The sequence below is a fragment of the Aquarana catesbeiana genome, linkage group LG01 (assembly GCF_042186555.1).
Source record: "Aquarana catesbeiana isolate 2022-GZ linkage group LG01, ASM4218655v1, whole genome shotgun sequence".
NCBI lineage: Eukaryota > Metazoa > Chordata > Amphibia > Anura > Ranidae > Aquarana > Aquarana catesbeiana.
The window spans coordinates 147,528,359-147,552,377 of record NC_133324.1 but is presented as its reverse complement, the minus strand read 5'-3'; the positions used below and the strand labels follow the sequence as shown (position 1 = coordinate 147,552,377).

Below are 24,019 nucleotides of genomic sequence, written 5' to 3'. Positions count from 1 at the left end.
GCATAGCATGAATCTATCCATGGCCGCCACAGCCAGCACTTGATTAGAGCCATAGGCTCTAACAGGCTTCAAAATAGGGTGGACTCGGAGTGCAGAGCCCTGCGCTCGGAGCCCACCCAGGTGTGTTAGAAAAGCAATTGAATATTCGCTTTTGTAACACTGAACTGTCTCTCCGCCAATCAGGAAGCACGGGTCTAATACTTGTCACTTGACTGGCTGAAAGGACAGGTGCTCCTATTGGATGCCTAGCAGGAAGAAAGAAGAGACGCATGGAGGACACAGCTCGCCGCTGCCTGACCCGCTGCCCATCCCACAGCTCGCCGCCATTACCCGCTGCCTGACCTGCCACCAAGATGGGGTAAGTTCCATGCAAATAGCGAGTGGGCGGGCAGGGGGTCACAGTGGCTGCATTTGATGGGCACAGTGGCTGCATTTGATGGCACAGTGGCTGCATGTGATGGGCACATTGGCTGCAATTAATGGCACAGTGGCTGCATTTGATGAGCACAGTGGCTGCAATTGATGGCACAGTGGCTGCATTTGATGGGCACAGTGGCTGTAATTGATGGCACAGTGGCTGCATTTGATAAGCACAGTGGCTGCAATTGATGGTACAGTGGCTGCAGCTGATGAGCACAGTGGCTGCAATTGATGGCACACTGACTGCAATTGATGGGCACAGTGGCTGCATTTGATGGGCACAGTGGCTGCATTTGATGGGCACAGTGGCTGCATTTGATGGCACAGTGAGCCTGCAATTTATGGGGTTTTTTTTCAATATATTTCAGAATTTTTCAGTTTGTTTGCTCCCCCCAAAAAATTTTGAGTACCAGCCATCACTGAGTAACACGATTATCTATATAGAGCTTCATTTGAAGTAAGAACTGATAACAACAATCCTTTGACATATTTTCTAATTACAGCCAGGGATTGGGAGAAATTTGAGATAGACAAAGGACTACTCTATTGTGTGGTATTGTATCATGACCATCATGGGAGGAGTCAATTAGTGCTCCCAGAATGCTTCCGCAAGATGGTGTTAAGGAGTCTGCATGACCATCATGGCCATCTGGGGCCGGAAAAGACTTATGGCCTCATCCAAGACCGAATTTAATGGCCTAAAATGAGAGGCACCGTGATCGATCTTTGCAGACGTTGCCTTCAATGTCTTCAGAGGAAAAACTCTGCCAGTCCCTGCTGCCCCCATGAAGCACTTACAAAGTTCAGGTCCCATGGATCTGGTCTGTATCAACTTTCCATGTATTGACCAAGATTCCCGAGGGATTAGAGGTGACTGATCACTTTACTCGGAATGCCCAAGCTTTCCCTACCAAAGATCAAAAGGCACTAACGGTTGCTCGAGTGCTTTTGGAGAAATATTTTATCCACTACGGCCTCCCCCATAGAATACACTCAGATCAGGGTTGGATTTTGAGAGCAAGTTGATTAAGGAATTGCTTCAGCTGCTAAACATTCGCAAGAGTCGGACTACACCTTACTACCTGGAAGGTGATGCTCTTCCTGAAAGATATAACAGGACCTTGCTTGATATGCTAGGCACCCTACAGGCTGATGACAAACATACCTGGAGTTGTAGGGTAGAAGCCAAGGTTCATGCATATAACAGTACAAGGCATGAAAGCACTGGGTTTTCCCCTTACTTTTTAATGTTGGGAAGAGAGCCCAGCTTACCAATTGCCCTTCTACTAGGGATTTCCTCTGATGGGATCAGTCACCAAAGCCACTACCAATATGTGGCTAGATTGAAAGATACCCTTAAGTGAGCTTGACGCTTGGCTGAAGGAAATGCAGTCAAAATGAAGGAAACAAAAGAAGGTTTGATCTTCGTGTGAGATACAGAGACTTGAATATAGGCAATAGAGTATTACTACGAAACTTTGGTGCAATAGGAAAGCATTAATTAGCTGATAGATGGAGGAAAGAAATCTTCACAGTGGTGGATAAGTTACCTGGGATACCCTGTATAAAAGATAAAGGGAGAAAGAGAAAGCATAGGCACCTCTGAGTATGGACTATAATATTTAATAGAAAAGGTGCATTAAAAACTCACAGAGGCATCTGTATACAGGCACATATAGATCCAGTGAGCCACGCTATCAACTGTCCAGGCTGTGTAGGAGCGCACCTCCCATGTCCAAATGGTATAGGAAGTCCTGTCCAGCAGGATGTGGTGTTCGAGCGGGATCCAAACTGAGGGTTGGAGCGCAGTGGAGGTTGGATGGAGAGGCCTCGAACGCATTGCGTCAATAGCATGCTCGTGGCACGTTTCAGAGCATGCACACTGGGGAGATGTGCACAGTGCGCACTCCTTTCTCAAGTTTGAGGTTATTGTACATCTTGAAACAGCCACACCACGTTTTCAGAGAGTCCTGTATTTCACCTTAAGTTATTTGTGGGTTTTTCTTTGCATCCCAAAACATTTTCCTGGCAGTTTTGGCTGAAATTTCAGTTGGTCTACCTGATCGAGGTTTGGTTTCAACAGAACCCCTCATTTTCCACTTCTTGATTAGTGTTTGAACACTGCTGATTGCCATTCTCAATTCCTTTGATATCTTTTTATATCCATTTCCTGTTTTATACAGTTCAACTACCTTTTCCCGCAGATCCTTTAACAATTCTTTGGCTTTCCCCAAGACTCAGAATCCAGAAAAGTCAGTGCAGCACTGGATGAAAGGTGCAAGGGTCTGTCAGGAGTCCAGAAACTCATTTACCTGTTATACACACACACTAATTACAAGCAAACTGATCACCAGTGAGGATGGTTACCTTTAATAGCCATTCAAACCCCTTTGTGTCAACTTGTGTGCATGTTATCAGGCCAAAATCACCAGGGTATGTAAACTTTTGATCAAGGTAATATGAGTAGTTTCTGTTGTGATTAAGATTTCTAAAGAGTAAACATAGTTGATTGATAATAAATGGCTTCAGTCAAACACTAACCATGAGTGAAAGAATTGTTTTTGTCTTATCATTCATATTCTCTGAAAAATGGCCAAGAAATCATAAATTCTGCCAGGGTATATAAACTTATGAGCACAACTGTATATACACTGTTCTTCTAAGACATAAGTACATTCTTCTTGTTATTGCTTTGGTTGTATGTTATGCCATCACTTTATCATAAATAAAGTTACACTAATCATGTACTGGTATGTCTGCATATCTTTACTCTTAGAAATCTATGCTGGGTGTATTAGTAGTACTGATGTCAGTTATTTTGGGTGAGCTACTAGTTATTGTCCTGGAAAGGGATCATCTCTACATATGCTGGAGCCCTGTTCTAGGTGGCGGCTCTGCCAATTATATATTCATATTCCACTCTTCCTTTAGCGAAGGCTCTGGCTCATTTGGTTACCTGCAGTTTAGCGTCATAGCCTGTGTGGAGAGGGCAACTTCATATGACCCCCCTATAGCAGGGCTACAGAAGGAAACCATAGCATTTGGTGGAAGCCTTTACAATCATTAGGAGAATAAATAAACTCCATGCAGACAGTAATCTGATGGAATTGAACTCAATACAACAACCCTGCAAGGCAGGGATGCTACTTACTTGGCTACTGTACTGACAATGTTCTATAATGCATCTGTAGTGTTTCTATCATTATGTAACTGAAACATGTTTGTTTGAAACCCAGTTCCAGATGCTTCTTTTTTTTATTGAATAGAGTAAAGAAGAGGCTTTATTAATACTGTTTATGTCATAGTCAGTGGCGGCCCGTCCATACGGGCGCAGGGGCGCCACCCCTAATCCATGCGCCCCCCTAATCTACATGCAGGGTGTGGACATGGATTTCATTGGGGTTTTTTTTAAGCACATGATTATAACCTGAGGCATGTGATGGCCTAATGCGATGGCATGGGCATGCATGGCTTCCAGTGGCACTGGGTCATTGGTGTTTATTGATGATATGACAGAAGACAGAAGCAGCCGGATAAATTCTGCAGTGTTTAGAGATATATTGTCAGCCCAGATTCAGCCAAATGCAGCAAAGTTGATTGGACAGTGCTTCACAGTACAGATGGACAGTGATCCAAAACACCCTGCAAAAGCAACCCAGGAGCTTTTGAAGAAAAAGAGGTGGAATATTCTGCAATGGCCAAGTCAATTACCCGATCGTAACCCAATTGAGCATGCATTTCAATTGCTGAAGACAAAACTAAAGGCAGAAAGACCTACAAACAAAGAGCAGCTGAAGACAGCTGCAGCTAGAGCCTGGCAAAGCATCAGAGGAGGGAACCCAGTCTTTGGTAATGTCCATGGGTTCCAGACTTTAGGCCGTCACTGCCAGTAAAGGATTCTCAACAAAATATTAAAAAATGAACATTTTATTAATGATTATATTTATTTGAGCCCCTGAAAATGGAGGACTGTGTCTAAATAATGGTTGCAGTTCCTAAAATTTGTACTTGATATTTATGTTCAACCCCTTGAATTAAAGCTGAAAGTCTGCACTTCAAATTAATTTGGATTGTTTTGTTTTAATTTTTATGCTGGTGGCATACAGAGCCAAAAGTATGAAAAGTGTGCCTGTGTCCAAATATATATGGACCTAACTATATCTATCTATCTATCTGTCTATAGTATATAGTTTTAGAGTTTAACCACTTCACCCCCGGAAGATTTGGCTGCTGAATGACCAGAGCATTTTTTGCGATTTGGCACTGCGTCGCTTTAACTAACAATTGCGCGGTCGTGCGACGCTGTACCCAAACAAATTTGACGTCCTTTTTTTCCCATAAATAGAGCTTTCTTTTGGTGGTATTTGATCGCCTCTGCGGTTTTTATTTTTTGCGCTATAAACAAAAAAAGAGCAACAATTTTGAAAAAAAAACACAATATTTTGTACTTTTTACCATAATAAATATCCCCATTTTTTTTTTTTTTTAAAGCAAATTTTTTCTCAGTTTAGGCCGATATGTATTCTTCTACATATTTTTGGTAATAAAAATCACAATAAGCGTATATTGATTGGTTTGCGCAAAAGTTATAGTGTCTACAAAATAGGGGATAGATGTATAGCATTTTTATTTATTTATTCTTGTACTAGTAATGGCAGCAATCTGCGATTTTTATTGTGACTGCGACATTATGGCGGACACATCAGACAATTCTGACACATTTTTGAGACCACTAGCATTTGTACAGCGATCAGTGCTATAAAAATGCATTGATTACTGTAAAAATGTCACTGGCAGGGAAGGGGTTAACACTAGGTGGGGCTCAAGGTGTTAACTGTGTTCCCTAGTGTGTGTTCTAACTGAAGGGGGGGATGGGACTAGCTAGGGGAAGAGGTAGATCGGTATTCATACTTTGTATGAACACACAATCAGTCTCTTCTCCCCTCAGAGAACCGGGATCTCTGTGTTTACACACAGAGATCCCAGTTCTCACCGTGTCACGAGCAATAACGGGAGCCAATCGGTCATCGCGACAGCCGGGCACACGCATCGGCTCCGGGGGCGAGCAGCCGGCGCGTGCGCACCCCTAGTGGCCACAAATAGAAGCGACATAACATGACGGCGATTCGCGCAGCCGAGCCATGTTGCCGCAGTACAACTGCAGCGGCTGGTCAGCAACATGTTAAGAAATATAATTAAATAGGGGACCTATATGACAGCAACACACACATGCAATGGTTCTTTTATAAATGCTTAGTTAATGGTAATAATGTTGATAACTCTGGTAGTAATAATGCAGCAATTGCTGAAATTAAAAGATAGCATAAATTGGATATATCCAAGGATTTATCGTCACTAATAAATCTGAATGAGATTGTTGAAAGAAAACTGTGTTTCTTCCAAATATTAGCTAAAAAGCTTTTTCTAGCACATGCTGATACATGTTGTAAGCACATTTGTGTGTTCTTGCACACAAAGCACAAAAATCCACAGGTTTATTTTCTGTGTAAGCGACTACCATGGCGATCAGAAATACACAAACCTCAGCTTTGAAAAAAACTTACTGCCACTTGTTATCGCTTTAGATAACCTTGCTGATAGAACTCAGGAGACACCATGCTTTACCAGACCACAGGGTCATCCTGGGTAACTGAGATGCACAGGATCTCATACTGGACAAAGGACACTGGGAGAATTGGACTGCCTTCATGATTACATCATACATGAAAAGGCTTTATTGTACAAGAAAGAATAAAAATGTATAAAAAAAAAAAATAATAATAAAAACAAATAGAATAAAAAAAAAATGCTGCATTATTTGTAAACCTGGCAACTCAGGCTGAATAAGCAGAGAAAATTAAGATACAAATAAGATAAGTAAGACAGCATGCCAAAGTGATTCATAGATTCAGAAATATAGGCAGGTGAAGCTATGTGCAAACCATGACTTTTTTCTCTTAGACCCCAAGCACACTCCAAGGTTCTTTAATGCTTACAATTTACATTAACAATTCCAATTTTCATTTAGTGGTGCCTGTTCAAACCTGACATTGGGGTTGATTTACTAAAACTGGAGAGTGCAAAATCTGGTGCAGCTGTGCATAGTAGCCAATCAGCTTCTAACTTCAGTTTGTTCAATTAAGCTTTGAGGAAAAAAAAAGGAAGTTGGTTTCTATGGAGAACTGCACCAGATTTTGTACTTTTCAGTTACAGTAAATCAACCCCACTGCGTCGCTTGAAGCTTTGCACTTAAAGTTTGAGAAAGTATAGGAGATTTTTGGGGCAGAGCTGCATGTTTTTGACCCCTTCTGCAGACTTCAGTGAGAGTTTATGAAAAATGTCTGAAAATGCACATCCTTTTTTCTCCTCCTATGACTAGCTTTGCACTGGTTAAGGCTGGGTTCACATTTATGCAAACTGGAAGCGGGTTTCCCCACATCCAATTCGCATGACAGGGGAGTGTGCCCAGCTCTCAATGGAGCCAGTTCACACATCTCCGGAGCGGGCGCAAAGCGGACTGCACAGATGTCCTGTGTGTCTTTGGCTTTGTTTCAGGTCTAAATTCAGGCACAAATTTGGAAAACGTTAAAACCTGAAAACATCTAAAAAAAAGTGTGTAAGAACAGGCAAAAAAAAAATGCACAAAAATGCTTCAAAATCATCTGAAAATCCTCATACTCAAGTGTAAATGGGGGCTAAAAATCAAGCTTGTTCCTGCCCCGCTTATAGTCCAATCTCCTCTACAGGCTTTTTAATGTGATGGGTGGCCCCAATAATCAATAAAGAGGCTTGGTGATTAGCAAGGCTGAGCTCTGCTGACTTGCATCATCCAATCATGTGCAAGCAAAAATGCTTTTTTTTTTTTCTTGCACCTGCTTGGGTACTCTTTACAAGGTGATGCTTTACCACATTAACATTTACGCAGAAAAAAAGAGTATAGGTACTAACAGTAAAGCGGAGTTCCAGCCACAAAGATTTTTTTTTTAAAAAGTCAGCAGCTACAAACACTGTAGCTGCTAACTTTTAATAAGGACACTTATCTGTTCAGGGAGCCCACGATGTCAGCCCCCAGAGGCCGATCTGTCCATCGGGTGCAGGAGCCGCCATTCTAATTAAGGGAAACCGGGAGTGGAGCCTTGCGGCTTCACTCCTGGTTTCCTATTGCACACGCGTCGCGTGGCGCTTTGTGAATGGTCAGCTTGTCTTCTGGGACACACACAGGTCCCAGAAGACAGCAGGGGGACTCGCCGCACAAGAGGATATGACGTCCTGCGCCGCGGCCCGGCTGGAACGGAAGTACACTTAGTACTTCAGAGAAGGAGAGCTATAAAAAATAAAATAGTTATCCAAAAACGAGTGGTGGAGGGGTCGTCTTTCCTTTAAGACAAAGTTTAAAAAGTGGGTGGAACTCCACTTTAAAGTGGATGTAAATCTTCTCCTATACCCAGTGAAATGAACAGCCTCCGATGATACACAGAGATGAAACAATCTCCCTACATAAGTTTTACATGTATATCTGCTGTCTTCAGCTTTATATATTCTTTAGAAAGTTCACATGTTACAGATTTCCTCTTTCTGTTCCAGCAATGGGAGTGGATTCTTGGCATACAGCCAAGACAGCTGATTGGAGAAAAGGCACACACCCCCACTCCACATAGGCAAAAGAAGGAAGGAATGTGCAGAGCTGTGCTGTGACAAGACAAGCTCTCTGCTAATCTATATATAGCAACCTCCCAGGACACAAAATTCAGGCTGGTTTTATCTTGGTTGATGGAGAACTTGTCAGAAGTTATCATACTGTTAGCAACAAAACAGCAGAAAGACATGGGACTTAGTGCTTTGGAGAGAGATAAGAAAACACTACAGATATATGTGCCCAGCCCAAATTTCATGAATCAGGTTTACATCGACTTTAATATAAGTTACCAAATGTAGTTTCAAATGTGCATATAAACTACAAAGCTCATAAATTATCAAAAATCATGTGCAGAAGTAAAAAAACATGAAAACAATGCCAAATATCAGCCAATTAGGTTGTAAAAAAGAAAACAAAACGTGAGAACAGACCCATATATCATCCAATTGGATTGTAAGTATTAATCTTTGATGGCAGTCTATGGTGGAAGATGGTTCTGTGGAAAATTTACATTTACTTGTGGCACATAAACTGAGGTGGTGTTTTTTTTTTTTGACACTTATAATCTAATTGGATGATATATGGGACTGTTCTCACATTTTGTTTTTTACTTATAACCTAATCAGATGATTTTGTTTATATGCACATTTCAGTCCACAGTTGGTAATTTATATTAACCACTCCAGTTCTGGAAGATTTTACCCCCTTCATGATCAGGCCTTTTTTTTGCTACTCAGCACTGTACTACCTTAAGTGGCGATTGCAATGCTGTACCCAAACAAAATTTATATACCGTAATTTTTTTCCCACAAAGATTTCTTTTGGTGGTATTTGATCACCACTAGGTTTATTATTTATTGCGATATAAATGAAAAAAAGTTTTGGGAAAAAAACTGTATTTTTACTTTCTGCTAAAAAAACATATCAAATAAAGAAATGTAAAAAACCTAGTTTCTTCATAAATTTTGACAAAAACGTATTCTGCTCCATGGTTTTGATTAAAAAAATCGCAATAAATGTATATTGATTAGTTTGCGTGAAAGTTATAGCACTTACAAATATGGTATATATACTTGAATTTTTATATTTTTTAAATTACTAATGGCGGCGATCAATGATTTATATTGGGATTGTGCTGACACTAACTGATGCTGAGGGGGAACTGGCTAACTGCTGGGGGAAATGCCATGGACATCATCAGTGACACTAATACAGTGATCAGTGATAATACTATACACTATCACTATACTAATGACACTTGCTGGGAAAGGGTTAACATCTAGGTGATCAGGGGGTTAAAGCGGGGTTCCACTCAAATTTTTAACTTAATCTTACCCCCTTCAGTTAATTGCATAGATGTTCAAATGCCGCACGAAAGCATTTTTTATCGCTGTAATTACCTTTATATTGTACTATATTATGGCACTTCCTGTCTCTCCTCCCATGGGAGTAGGCATGTTTATTGTCTTTCCCCGGCGCCGCACTGTCTAGGTGTTAGGCTTCCCAAGATTCAGTGTTAGGCTTCCCTAGATTCAGTGCGGAAACAATGATCATGTGTGTGAACACGCTGTGAATGAACAGCATTCACCGCATCCAGGAAATCAATGCTTGTGGGCTTCACATGCCCACAAGCAAGATGGAAACAGCCAGCATCACATTTTTTAAGTTATTCTTCAGTACGAAAACAGACAGAGGCGGAAATATTACACCCAAACTGTGAGTAATATTTTGGGGTTAGCAAAGTGTCTCAATGACCAAAAAAAAAAAAAAAAAAGATTGGTCGTTGGACTCCCGCTTTAAATATGTGCTAGCTATGTGTGTGTAAAGTGTGCTGCTTTTTACTAGTGTTCTTTCAGTTTTTCATGCCTGACCATGCCAGGTCGCTGCTCCTTGTGTACAGAGCTCTGTCCTTAATGTCAACACAGAGCTCTCGGCTGTGAATGTACACAGCCAATCAGCAGGTTCTGGCTGTGAATCATTGGCCGGGACTTGCTGACAGGCTGTGTACTGTGTACAATAAAATCACTGCTGAAGCCAGTCTGGGGATGGCGGGGCACTAAACATGTCATACTTACGTGCTCAGCATAGTGGTTTTGCACAAAGCAGCCCAGATCCTCCTCTTCTCGGGTCCCCTGCTAGCGTTCCTGGCTCCTCCCCCTTGACCAGTGCCCCCAGAGCCAGCTGTTCTCATCGGCTCGCTGGCTGTAATTGACAGCAATGGGTGCCAATGTCTCAGCCTAAAAAAACTAAAAAACCTTCAGCCTTTGCAACCACTTTAAGTATACTGATCGGGGGGGGGCACTGATTTGGCACCTCTGCCATTTAGAGAACCTTTGTATTATTTTCAATGAATACAAAGCATTCTGTGATTGGACAAGGCAGACAAAATGCCTTTTATTCATTGAAAAAAATAGAAAACATTTTCAGAGAGATGGCAGTGGAGAGATGGCAAGTCACTTCAGCAGCACCTGGATGAGCCCGGCACTGACTGTAGTATAGGCTACTACTGGGAATTTCTGCATCCCCAGCAGGGACGTGCAGTCAGGGGAGGCAGAGCCATGAACATGAAAAAAAAAGATTGAGCTTTTTAGGGTCAAAGCTCGGTGACCTGTTGGTCACAGAGACCCTAAATTTGGAGGGTAGGTAGCTGAAGTCCTACCCCACAACAGGTCAATTAGGGGCTTCTCATATCTATGGTTCCGGAGATACTGGGCTCCTTGCGCAGCCTGTCAGAGGCTACATACAGAGCGGCCAGTTTAAATACAAGCTGGCACACTCTGTTTGCAGCAGACTGAGAGGTTGACCTCATAGTGCATCTCCTCACTTCTTGTCAGAGGCACTGAGCTCAATGGACAGCTTGGAGTCTTGGACCAATGGTAAAGTACCATTAGCCCCAGCTGTCCAATAAAAATGCTGCAGTGGTGGCACGCCTCTCACTGCAATGTCATAAAAGGGACATGTGTCTAAAAGACACATGCTCCCTTCCAGCCCAGCCCTCTTAACTACAAGGAAAAAACATGTGTTTATAGATATAATAATTACGCACAATCCCATGTTTTTCTCACATAGTTAAGAGGGAGAATGAGAATCTGCTGCTGTTGAAAAGGTACAAGCTAAATCATATATTATTGTGGTATATATATGTTATAAGATAATTATTATTTATTTATTTACTGTGAAATTACTGGTTTGAAGTTAAAACTTCAAACTTCAGTAATTTGTCCGTTAAGCCACTTGCTTGAGTACAGTTTTTGGAAATCTAGTAAATTACCTTAAAAACAATATATAATAATTATTTGTAAATTACTTATGGTAATTAACCCCTTGTCCTACCCAGGCCAATTCTGAAACCCCCCAAACATTATACATACTGTTCTAGCAGACACCCTAGGGAATAAAATGGTGGTCGTTGCAAATTTTTATGTTACATGGTATTTGCGCAGCAATTTTTCAAACGTATTTTTTTTGGAAAGAAACTGTTTTATGAATTAAAAAAAAAAAAAAAAACAAACACTAAAGTTTGCCTGATTTTTTTGCATACTATGAAAGATGATGTTACGCAGAGTAAATAGATACCTAACATGTCATGCTTTAAAAATGTGCACACTTGTGGAATGGGTGCCAAACTTTAATACTTAAAAATCTCGACGTTACAGGTTACATGTTTAGAGTTACAGAGGAGATCTAGTGCTAGAATTATTGCTCTCATTTTAAAGTTTGCGGCGTATGTAACCTGTGTGTATCTGGCTCTGATACTAGCCAGTGCCTCACCAGCCACTGACCTTACCGCACGTCTCTGCTCCTCAGTGACCCTCTAGATGTGAGATATGAAGAATTAGATGTAACCAAGCTGGATCAAAAGATCATTCCTGTAGTTCAGCTTCAAGGTATTATCTTTAGTTACTTTTGTTATTTTGACAAAAAATACCGTACTAAACATTATTTTTAGTGATAATGATAAGGAAATGATTATTATTCCAGCCAGTGACAATGTTTTGGCCAGCACACGCTCAGTCGGCAGACATCAGAAGTCGCAGTTAATAGAACATTCTGTAGTGGTTTATCTTCCATCTCTCCCCCAGATAACAGATGAGTCGCTTAGTGTTCTATTTTATGCATCCATCCTAGACATCATCATGGATTCATCCTCCGAGGACTGGTTGTACAGTCATTACCCCATCTCATTCAGGAGAAAAGAAAACAATTTCAGATTGAACATTACAGCAAGGTACTGATGAAGAAACATGACTCATGTCCTCATATTTCTATTGATTGACTGTCACTACTGAGCACCGCTCGTGTCTCACTCCGAGTTAATCTAAGAAACATCAATAGAAAATGTGAAAGTAACAAATCTAGGGCTGCAGTTTTACATTAGGCTATGCTCTGCTGCACCTGGTACAAACATGTCGTGTCCAAGAGTAAGGCAATGTGTCATTATTTACTGCATGATGGCTTATATTAACTTACCATAGGCATCAACAACTAGGATAATGAATGCCATCAAAAACAATGTGATGTACAAGGGTCTGCCAAAGTATTTACCCTATGTGAGGTTCCAGGGATTGACAATTGCTGAGTTTAGCTTGTGTATTAATTTATACTTGGCATAAAAACAATACAAAAAAGAAATAGAAGAAGAAGGAACAAAATGCAATTTTAAAAACATAAACTGAGCCTAAAAGTGCATTTCCAAAAAGAAGGTAAAAGCGCTATTTGTCTGCGATCCAACCATTGGGAATCCACCACTCACAAAACACTTAGAAAATAACAACTTTGGAGTGCTTGAGTGACTAAAGCTGAACAATCATATAAGACTAGACTCTGGTTTAAAAAGATACATTTTTTTTCTATTGCTCACAGCCTGCTCCAAATCTCCAAATCCTTTTTTTTTTTTTTGTTGTTGCTGTAACTTCCTTTTAGAGGGTGGCTACATTCATTCCCCACTGTCCCATTGCATGTAAGTATGTAGCACTAGCCACCCTCTCTTGCTCCCTCCTGAGATGGGCTATATGGACTATGGGATTAGCAGTGCACATATAGCAGTGCACATGACCACAAGTAACGTGCACTGCTTGTTTAACCGCTTCAGCCCCAGAGGATTTTACCCCCTTCCTGACCAGAGAACTTTTTACAAATTGGCACTGCGTTGTTTTAACTGACAATTGCGCGCTCATGCAATGCTGTACCAAAACTAAATTTGCGTCCTTTTTTCCCCCACAAATAGAGCTTTCTTTCAGTGGTATTTGATCACCTCTGCTGTTTTTTCTTTTTTGCCCTATAAACAAAAAAAGACAGACAATTTAAAAAAAAAAAAAAAACAATATTTTTTACTTTTTGCTCTAATAAATATCCCCAAAAATGTTTTTAAAAAACAAATTTCTTCATCCGTTTAGACCAATATATATTCTTCTAATATTTTTGGTAAAAAAAAAATTGTAATAAGCATATATTGATTGGATTGCGCAAAAGTTATAGTGTCTACAAACTATGGGAAAGATTTATGGCATTTTTATTATTTATTTATTTTTTTTACTAGTAATGGTGGTAATCTGCGATTTTTAGTGGTACTGCGACATTGTGACAAATAGATCAGACACTTTTGACACATTTTTGGGACCATTAACATTTATACAGCGATCATTGCTATAAATATGCACTGATTACTGTGTAAATGTCACTGGCAGGGAAGGGATTAACACTAGGGGGCGATCAAGGGAATAAATGTGTGTTCCCTAGAAGTGTTCTAACTGTATGGGGATAGGACTGACTGGGGGAGGAGACATATCGTTGTTCCTACTTAGTAGGAAAACTATAATGTCTTCTCTCCCCTGACATAACAGGGATTTGTGTGTTTAGACACACAAATCCCCATGCTGGCTCTCGTGCATGCAATCGCGCGTGGCTGGCGGCGATCGCGCCCGCCAGCCACATGCATTGGGTCCCCGCCATGCAGTGGGCGCACACCTCCGGCGTCTCTTAAAAGCTCGGCCGTACCCGCACAGGATTTCGTCCAGCCATGCCATTCTCCGCAGTAAATCTGCATGAGCAGGTCGGCAAGCAGTTAAAACAAATAGAAGTGAGGGAAAAAAGAGGTTCGGGAGTTCACAGGGGACATTACAAGTAGGCAGAAAAACACAGTAAGAAATGATTTAATTAGCCACTTCAGCCCTGGAATTTTTACCACCCCCCTTTATGACCAGGCCATTTCTTGTGATACGGCACTGTGTTACTTTAACTGACAATTGCGTAGACATGCGACACTGCACACAGATAAAATGCATGTCCTTTTTTTCCCTCAAATAGAGCTTTGCGTTTTTCCCTCAAATAGAGCTCTGCGTTTTTTATTTTTTGCACTATAAAAAAAAGATGGACAATTTTGAAAAAAATAATAATGTTTTTTACTTTCTACTATAAAACTTATCCAATAAAAAAATGTAAAAAAATTAAATGTCTTCATCAATTTAGGCCAATATGTATTCTGTTACATATTTGGGGTAGAAAAAAATCCCAGTAAGCGTATATTGATTGGTTTATGCAAAAGTTATAGCGCCTGCAAACTATGGGATATATTTATGGAATTTTATATCTATAAAAAAAAACGTCACTAGTAATGGCAGAGATCAGGGATCAGCCTAGCCTGGCTATTGCTGAGGCTCAGATGAAGAGGGTACTCCCTCGTAACGCGTAAGCCGTTTGCGATGCCATCTGGTTCCTCCTAATACCCGGTTCAGGTTGCAGGTGTCTAGAAGACATGGTTCCGAATTCTTGGAGCAATGTTAAGCCTCTTTTTAATATTTGTTTGTGAGTATGACTTTTGTTTTTATTATTTAAATACATTTTATCTTTAGTAATGCATAAGGCTGGTGCACCCTCCCTGTTTTTCTATATGTTTCAGCTCTAAGAACACCCATTGTTCTGACGAGGACAGCGAGACCTTTGACTTCCATATTTTATCCAAAGGACTAAGGACATGGACTAAGCTCCTGAGCACAGGAGATTATGTGTTCCTGCCAGGTTGTTTGCTTTCCTATTAAAAACTGACTACACTAGGCATGAGAGCACAGTGTGGTCAGTTTTACAGCCTGCTCTGCTCCAATGATCAGACTTGCGGCTGACCCCCCCCCCTCCAGCCATTCACTAGAAAGAAAGGTGTGCTGCTGTTTCTCCTCCCTCACCTCTCTGTGCTGAATGTGATCGGAAAAAAAGTATTTGTAATGTTTTGTACACACTGTATGTACTCAAATTTTGTGCCTTTCATTTCTGTTTTAAACTGAACAGGCGATGAGGGATTACAATCACTTTAACTGCCCAATTTATCTCATAGGGTCCTCAGTTGATGGAGGAGATGGTCTTAAATAACATCCTTCAGCCATATCTATGAGTTGTGATTGGTGCAGAGTTTTATTCTTATTAATGTACTTTATCTCTCAGCGTAGGCTACATTCCTACATTCTTTAAATCCAATAATGGAACACTTTGGCCACAAAACCATATTTTTGCATTCACTTCCAGAGAATGTAGAGTGTATTTGTTAGCAATCCATAACAAAACCAATTTCACTGACACAGATAATCAGCTCTGTAAGGTTACAATGCAACAAGATGGGACACAGGAATAAATTTGCGGGAGGTCAGGGAAGTCATCTTTTAAGCTCTCCCTGCAGCTTCCTTATAAATTTGGTTTGATTTACTTATTGTAGTAACAGTCAATCAAACATATACTTTAGGGGATATAAAACAGAATTTGAGGAGAGATCAAAGACTGCGTCAATGCGAGATCATTGCTTTCCCCTCAGAGGAGCAGCCAAGAAGGAAAAGAATAAGAAGAAATGTCACATTCAAGATGTAGTGTGTATGTTTATGAGACACAACTTCCAACAGCAAACGATTCAAGGAACAACAATAGCTTCTAGTAGAGCACGATCCATATCTGTTATCAATCTTCCCTGGCTATTTATAAAGGACCCATCACCAATCCGTCATAGCATATTAAAGGGGAATTTTGCTAACATCTTTATTTAAATGCAGGTTACTTAGTAGAGTTGGGCGAATGGTTCAGGCTGAGCAACAGTTCTGCCTGAACATTGCCTATTCGCCCGTTCGGCGAACACCCGAATTTGTGGGGCACTCGCCTGGTGAGTTCTCCACAATGCACTGCATGCTGCACAGTGCATTCTAAGGCCCTCATTGGATGAAGCCTTGCCAATTAGGGCACAGAGCACTGTAGGAGCCCTGATAGGACAAAGTGATGACGACTTTGTCCAATCACGGCTCAGTGCTCATAGTCCCGCTCCACACTATAAAAGGTTCCTTCCCACATGAAGCTTTTGCAGTGTGTTGTTGGAGTGGAGATAGAGTAGGGCTCAGTTTGCTGCTAGTGAGTTAATGTGTTCACTTATTGTGTTAGTGTAGTGTTAGTATAGTGTAGTGTCAGTGTAGTGCAGTGTTTAACACATATTACATTACATAACATTTAGTGCTGTATATAGTGCTGTATACCCTTTTATTTTGGTTGCTGCGTGTTCTGTTTTTTTGTCCCCTGCCTGCCCCCTTTTTATTTAAATTTTCAGCCACAGTTTTTCCAGTTTTTCTGACTGCAACTCTGGTGTATAGTTTTTACATTTCTGTCCGCGTCAGTCCTCAATGTAATGTGCACCAAACACCACTTTTCATTTAATAAAGTGCATCCAACCACACATTTCCCAGTTTTTATTCAATTTGGGTAATAAGCCCCCTTCCCCATCATGTCTGTGAGGCAGTCGTTCCCATTCCACCATGAGGGGGCCAGCAGTGTCTGTGTCCACAGGCAAAGGTGGACGTGGTCCGTCCTCAGGCAGGGCACGTTTGTCTCTGTTTAGTGATGTTGCCCATGCTATCCAGCCACAGCATATAGAGGAGGTGGTGGACTGGCTTACTACACCATCCTTGTCCTCCTCATCCTCTATGACCCAAGCTGGCACTAGTGTGCAGTCCACCGCAGCTGCCAGAGCAGCCTATTCTGCCTCCTTGTCCACAGTTACTCCTGCCTTAGCCCCAGAATCATGCATGGAGGAGTCAGCTGAATTATTTGAACACAGCATAAGCCACTTGCTTCTTGAGGGTGCACTGACATTGCTTGATTCTGATGTTGGTTTTGAGGTAGAGGAAAAGAGTAACATGAGCCTACAGAGAGGGGAGAACACTGATAAACAACAAGTTGGCAGTCATGTTCCCCAGCGGCAGCGTATTGCAAAGTTGGCTCCAGTGATGATGAGGATGGAGGGGATGATGAGGTCACTGACACGATTTGGGTGACGGATAGAGCAGAGGAGGAAAGTGAGGGGGAAGCACAACCCCAATGAGGCAGGATGTCCTCCAGAGGCAGCCATCATGGATCAGTAGAGAGCAGCCACCCTTTTCAATCAGATTGTGGAGCTGTTATCTCCCAGCCCACTTCCCACAGTTCAGCACCGTGGGCCATTTTTAGCACATGTGCAGCCGATCGCAGTGATGCAAGCTGCAATCTCTGCCACAAGCAGATCAAACCTTGCAAAACACCAGCCATTTGGGTACCACATGCTTGATAAGGCATTTAACCTCCCACCACTCACCCCGTTGGTAAGAGCACCTGAAAGCCACACAAAAGGGACACAATTCTTCTCCTTTCCACTTCTCACCTTTCATGTCTAATCCCCTATATCTCATGATCTCTCATCAGTCTCCACTGACAGGGATGATGGTATAGCAAAGGGTGTCACAGGTCCTTGCAACACATCTGCCAGCGGCACACCACCAGCTGTAGAGTATAGCAGGCAAATTTCTCTGCCCCACCTGCTGCATCGAAGAGCTGCTTGCAGAAGGTTTTTTGTTTTACGCCTCCCCTTCCTTATCCAAATAAAAAAGTTTTGCTTTTACGTGTACTTTAAAGACGCAACCCTCTGTTTTGCCCAATTATAGCAAAGCAGCAGGATTTCTTTAACCACTTCAGGATTGTAGTGTAATGTCTTTTTAATTAGTTTCACGGACAAATCAACATACAGACAATTGGCAAAATGTCCCACATCACAAACATTGCAGTTGGATCAAGATCAAACACAGAAAGATATAATTACCATGGCCCTATAATGCACACAAGTTTAATAAAGAATGATACATAAAACAGGCTATTGCTGTCAGTGGCGGCCTGTAATGCAGGGCACAGGGGCGCTGCCCCCCTAATCTACATGCGGGGTGCCAGACGCATAAATTCCAATAGGGTTTTTTTTTTTTTTATTTTAGAAGTACGTGATTAGAGCCAAAAGATCTAATAGACTTCAAAAAAGGGTGAGCCCACCCAGTTGTGTGATTAATATTTGCTGTTGTCTTCCTGATTCGCCTCCCGGGACCCAAATGGCCAAGAGGAGAAGCGATCCTATTGGCCGCTGAGGAGGGAGGAGACACAGGGGAACCCGCAGTAAAGCACCAGGAGAGGAGATTCCCACCACCTGGAGAAAGCGCTACCCCTGACCTAGATGGGGTAAGTGCGGGGCTAGTGACCAACAGGGGGAGGGGGTTGGGGGGAGATCCCTTGCCTGAAGGAATATTGTCAGGATTTTAAACGTAGGAGTTATGTCCTAAAAAGAAAACTTCAACATAATTTTCTGCTGCACTCCCCCTGACGCTATTAGCAGCTTTCAAAATATAAGGCAGGAATTTTTACATACTATGTTGCAAAGCATCAGGGGCTGTGAAAATGATTTTGCTCCTGTGCTAAATAATTGTTAAATAAAATGTATTCCTATTTAACCCTTTGTTAAAGTTAGCTAACTCAATAGTCCCCTTCTCTGCTTAGCTATTATTTTTCTGCTGATTTGAGTTTGCTTCTATTTTTTTACCATTAATATATATATATTTAAATTCCTTGTTTATAATAAAAAAAAAAAATGCAAAACTGAAAAAAAAAACTTTGCCATGCTTTGTACCACAAACATATTTAAATGTTATTTTAAAAAATACAAAATGTAAAATAAAATGTATATTTTTTTTAATCTTCCTTAATATCACTTTTTTAACACAGTGGTCAAGCTAAAAAAAGTAACGCTTTATTTTGCCTTTCGATTGCATAGGAAATAAAATAATTTGCAAGACAACATTGCCTAAATAAAGGATAGTTTGTCCCCAAAAATCAATGTATGTATTACTTTGTTATCCAAAGTAATCACAAAATTATCATTAAATAAACAGGCCATGCAAATGGAAAAAATGCTCTGGTCCATAAAGGGTATAAAGGTATGAGAGTTGAAGTGGTTAAAGGATAAGTTCACTTTTTTTAAAATTAGTAAATGCACATTGTTTTGCAGGTAAAAAAAATATGCATTTATTTTTTCTTTTTTTGTAGGAGCCTGGAAAGCATTGCACATGTGATTGGTGCCATGCAGGACTCCTACAGACTGTCAGCGTAAGCTGTATGCTCGTACATTGTATGGGAAAGCAGTTTCACAAGGACAGGAAGACTCAATGAACTACTCAAGCACTCAACAGCCCCCTGGTAGTTAATTGAGAACTACAAGCCAACAGCCACAAAAACTGTTGGTACTTGTAGTTCAGTGATGCACAGGGATCTGTGAATCAATGACGCAGCCGTGTGGAATGCGCTCTTTTCAAATAGTGACAGCAGCTACAGGGCGAAGATTCCCAGCCTGCTGTCACATGGTGTGTGGGGATCATCTGCAGGATCGGAAACATGTTACATGTTCCACCCTATAAACTGGTGGTGGAGGAACATGTAACATGTTCCCAAAGGTGAACTTATCCTTTAATCTCCTTCATTCCTCTCCACTATATACCATTCCTGCTCTCCCATGCCAGTTCACTTGGGAAACACTTACAAGCTATGGAGGAGTATATGACACACTCCATATTACATGCTTGCTAGGCAATTTCTGCTGCACATGGGAAGTCCACAACCCTGTGTTCAGTGACACCTTGGGGTTGTCTTACTAAAACTGGAGCCTGTAAAATATGGTGCGGCTCTGCATAGAACCCAGTCAGCTTCCAGGTTTTATTGTCAAAGCTTAACTGAACAAGCTGAAGTTAGTAGCTGATTGGCTACCATGCACAGCTGCACCAGATTCTGAGGGTTCCAGTTTTAGTAAATCTTCCCCATAGTCTACACAGAACATTCCTTTACTCCTGGCAGCTGAATGGACAGCAAGAGAAAAATGTGGGTTAGTATAAGCTACTGTGGAGGCCGAAATTAAAGTGAATCTGTTGCTTTGCCCTACAATAAATTTTTCAAACACCAAAAATGGATCCTATATGATACAAACTGCCCTTAAAAAGTCCCTTGATAACAGGTTCACCTAATTGTACCTCTACCTCTAGTATGCACATCCATTATTTAGCCCATGTCTTGCAATCTTCCAATAGGCAAAAAAACCAAAGCTTAAACTATTATCTGCACATGAGGAATAAGACAAAACCCTCCAAGTTTTTGTATCACCGCACCTGATGTTACCTTGCTTTTATGACTTAATAAACCATAAGACTATTTACGGTATCATCTGTATAGGTTCTTCCTGTATTCATTTTAACCCATATGATTATAATTGTGGCCCTCTTTGAACAAAAATAAATATCCATTAGACTACAAGAACCCTGTAACAGCAGAACGTTCAACATTCGGAAAAGACGTTTGATTGGCTGTATATAGTCATATTCTAGCAATCATGTTTTTAACCAGTTTAATGGTTATGGCAGAATTGTGGTGTTCCCAGGCATGTCCATGTTACAAGTTCCCACTGGTCTTGATCTTTGCCTGAATCCTGTCTTGTTTTGTACACTTTGGTCCTATGGAAGTGCACAATATAATTCTTGTAGATATACTGCAATGACAGTGTGCTGACATATACTTAGTTCCTTGTAGGCTTCAGAATCTTTGAGTCATTAAAATTCAAAAGTATGCAAGGAACTTTTTAAGTCTCACAGTGGCAGTATAGAAACAGTAGGATCAATGAGTCTACAACCTCCAAAATGTTCAAAGCTCGGCACAACATGTGGTCCCAGCAGTACAACCAGGGGCACATATAAATGGTTATCGCTTAACTTAAGTATAGTGGAATTAACTAAAAACTCACATCCACAGTAACAGCAGAAGTTTTCTCATCCTCTTCTTTGCTCTTCTTCCATTGGCTGCTCTCTGAACTGACAGATCTTTTCTGGTAGCAAGTTTTACTCAAGTATCCATCATCACTTCCCTGCATCTAAAATCACAAGACATAAAAAGTGTCAAAAACATTTTTACATACCTACTGCTACCTCTGCATTTCTGTTTTGGCTGGCTATACATATACATTAGGTGCCTCAATGCTAGCCTACTGTACAGATACAGAGATTTCATTTTATTGATGAGTACTAGAAAATAAAATATTGCAAAGCACATATATACAAAGATTTATTTTCTGAAGTATGAGACATTCCTATATACACATATACATACAGTAAGTCTACATATATATGGGATTACTTAAAGTGTAAGTGTTTGCAAAACTAAAAATGACATATGAGTCACTAACAGACTGCATCATATAGTGCTTCCTCTATTTTTCCCTTTCCTTTACTAAGTTGACAACATTGTTCGTTCTGCAATGAATTTGCCCAGAACTGTGGTCACCCTGTGGACAGGGTAGTTTCGGATGGAAATAACTTACTGCAGAGGCCCCCAACCCCCAGTGTCAGGCCGTGGCCTGCTGGGGGCTGGGCGACATGGCGAGGGGTGGGCTGCAGGTGAGCAAGCAAGTACAACCTGCACTTTCAATCTCCAAATACCAGAGGGTGCCCGTTCCCCTTCTCCTTGCACCATTTTCTGGCCAGAAAACTCATTTACAGTGACCTCAGTAACCATCATAAAACTGACTACCCCACCTATTAACCTGACAGAGCTCAGTCCCTGCCTAGACCACCGCAGCTTAAAGCAGAGTTCCAGTCTGTAAAAAAATAAATAAATAGTCAGCAAATGCTGTAGCTGCTGACTTTTAATATAAGGAAACTTACCTGTCTAGGGATCCCAGGATGTCGGCACCTCAAGCCGATTCATCAATCGGCTTCGGGTACAGGCGTCGGCATTTGTAGTAAGGGAAACAGGAAGTGAAGCCTTGCGGCTTTACTGCCTGTTTCCTAGTGCACATGCACTTGTCAAGCTGCACTTTCTGAATGGTCCTGCCGTCCTCTGGGACCTGTGTGTCCCAGAAGGCAGCTGGGGAATGAGGAGGGGCCAGAAATGTCGTAGATCGCTGAGCGGCGATCTTACCTTGAAGTGGCAGTGGGCACCTGTCAAAACCAGGTACCCGCTCCCCCCAGAAAGTGCCAAATGTGCCAGTGGAGGGGGGGAGGGTGTGAACTAGCAGAGCTTCCTCTTTTGGGTGGAGCTCCGCTTTAACAGATGCTCCCACTCACACTGTGAGACTTCCAGTGAATTCACATTATGTGAAATTGTTCTCTATGCAAGATTTACGCTCACTCCCTCCAGGTGACAGGCTGCACCCTCAATGATTTTCGCTCACTAATTTATATTTCACCAATGACCTTCATGCATGATAAGATTTTTACAGGAAACTTATGCTAGGAATTGTTGGAGTGAGGTGTTAGGGATTGCTTTACTCTCGAGTACTCTCATCTTATGATTTCTTGGCCATTTTACAGAGAATATGAATGATAACACAAAAACTTTTCTTTCACTCATGGTTAGTGTTTGGCTGAAGCCATTTATTATCAATCAGCTGTGTTTACTCTACTACCCAAATGACCCTGCTCAAAAGTTTACATACTCCGGTTCTTAATACTGTGTATTGCCCCCTTTAACATCAGTGAAAGCTTGGAGTATTTTATGGTATTTGTGGATGAGGTTCTTTATCCACTCAGATGGTAAAGCTGCCCATTCCTGTTGGCAAAAAGCCTCCAGTTCCTGGAAATTCTTGGGCTGTCTTGCATGAACTGCACGTTTGAGATCTCTCCAGAGTGGCTCAATGATATTAAGGTCAGGAGAATCAAAAGTTTACATACCCTGGTGATTTTGGCCTGATAACATGCACACAAGTTGACACAAAGGGGTTTGAATGGCTATTAAAAGGTAACCATCCTCATCTGTGATCTTTTTGCTTGTAATTAGTGTGTGTGTATAAAAGGTCAATGTGTTTCTGATCTCCTGACAGATCCTTGCATCTTTCATCCAGTGCTGCACTGACGTTTCTGGATTCTGAGTCGTGGGGAAAGCAAAAGAACTGTCAAAGGATCTGCTGGAAAAGGTAGTTGAACTGTATAAAACAGGAAAAGGATATAAAAAGATATCAAAGGAACTGAGAATGCCAATCAGCAGTGTTTAAACTCTAATCAAGAAGTGGAAAATGAGGGGTTCTGTTGAAACCAAACCTCGGTCAGGTAGACCAACTGAAATTTCAGCCACAACTGCCAGGAAAATTGTTCGGGATGCAAAGAAAAACTCACAAATAACTTCAAGTGAAATACAGGAATCTCTGAAAACATGTAGTGTGGCTGTTTCAAGATGCACGATAAGGAGGCACTTGAAGAAAGATGGGCTGCATGGTCGAGTCACCAGAAGAAAGCCATTACTACGCAAATGCCACAAACTATCCCGCTTACAATACTGCAAGCAGCACAGAGACAAGCCCTGGGGTGGACTGATCATTAGGGCACTGCCCAAGGGCCTAGGGCCAGCAGGGGGCCCCATGAGAGTACCTACATCCCAATCTCTGCTTATCCCAGAGCCCAGTGCCGAAACAGGTCCTAGTACTGAGCTCTGGTAACTAACAGGGGCTCGCTAGTGTCGGGCACTCAGGAATCAGGATATCATCTGTGCCCAGGCTCTCTCCCGCAGTGATTCCCCTCTGTGGCAGCCGACATCACTCCCTCCTGAGCCTGCAGCACATCACACAGGCTCACTGACAGGGGCGGACTGACCATTAGGGCTCTTGGGCACTGCCTGAGG

General features: G+C 41.5%; 1 protein-coding gene across 3 annotated transcripts in view; it reads right to left on the bottom strand.

Annotated features, from left to right (window-relative positions):
- Nucleotides 1-24,019, bottom strand: part of ATG10 (autophagy related 10) — a 310,382-nt gene that overhangs the window by 176,968 nt on the left and 109,395 nt on the right. For all 3 annotated transcript variants that reach the window (XM_073624449.1, XM_073624450.1, XM_073624448.1), the window contains exon 3: nt 21,153-21,278. In XM_073624449.1, the coding sequence (XP_073480550.1) occupies nt 21,153-21,278 (126 nt within the window). The remainder of the gene's footprint in view (nt 1-21,152; nt 21,279-24,019) is intronic.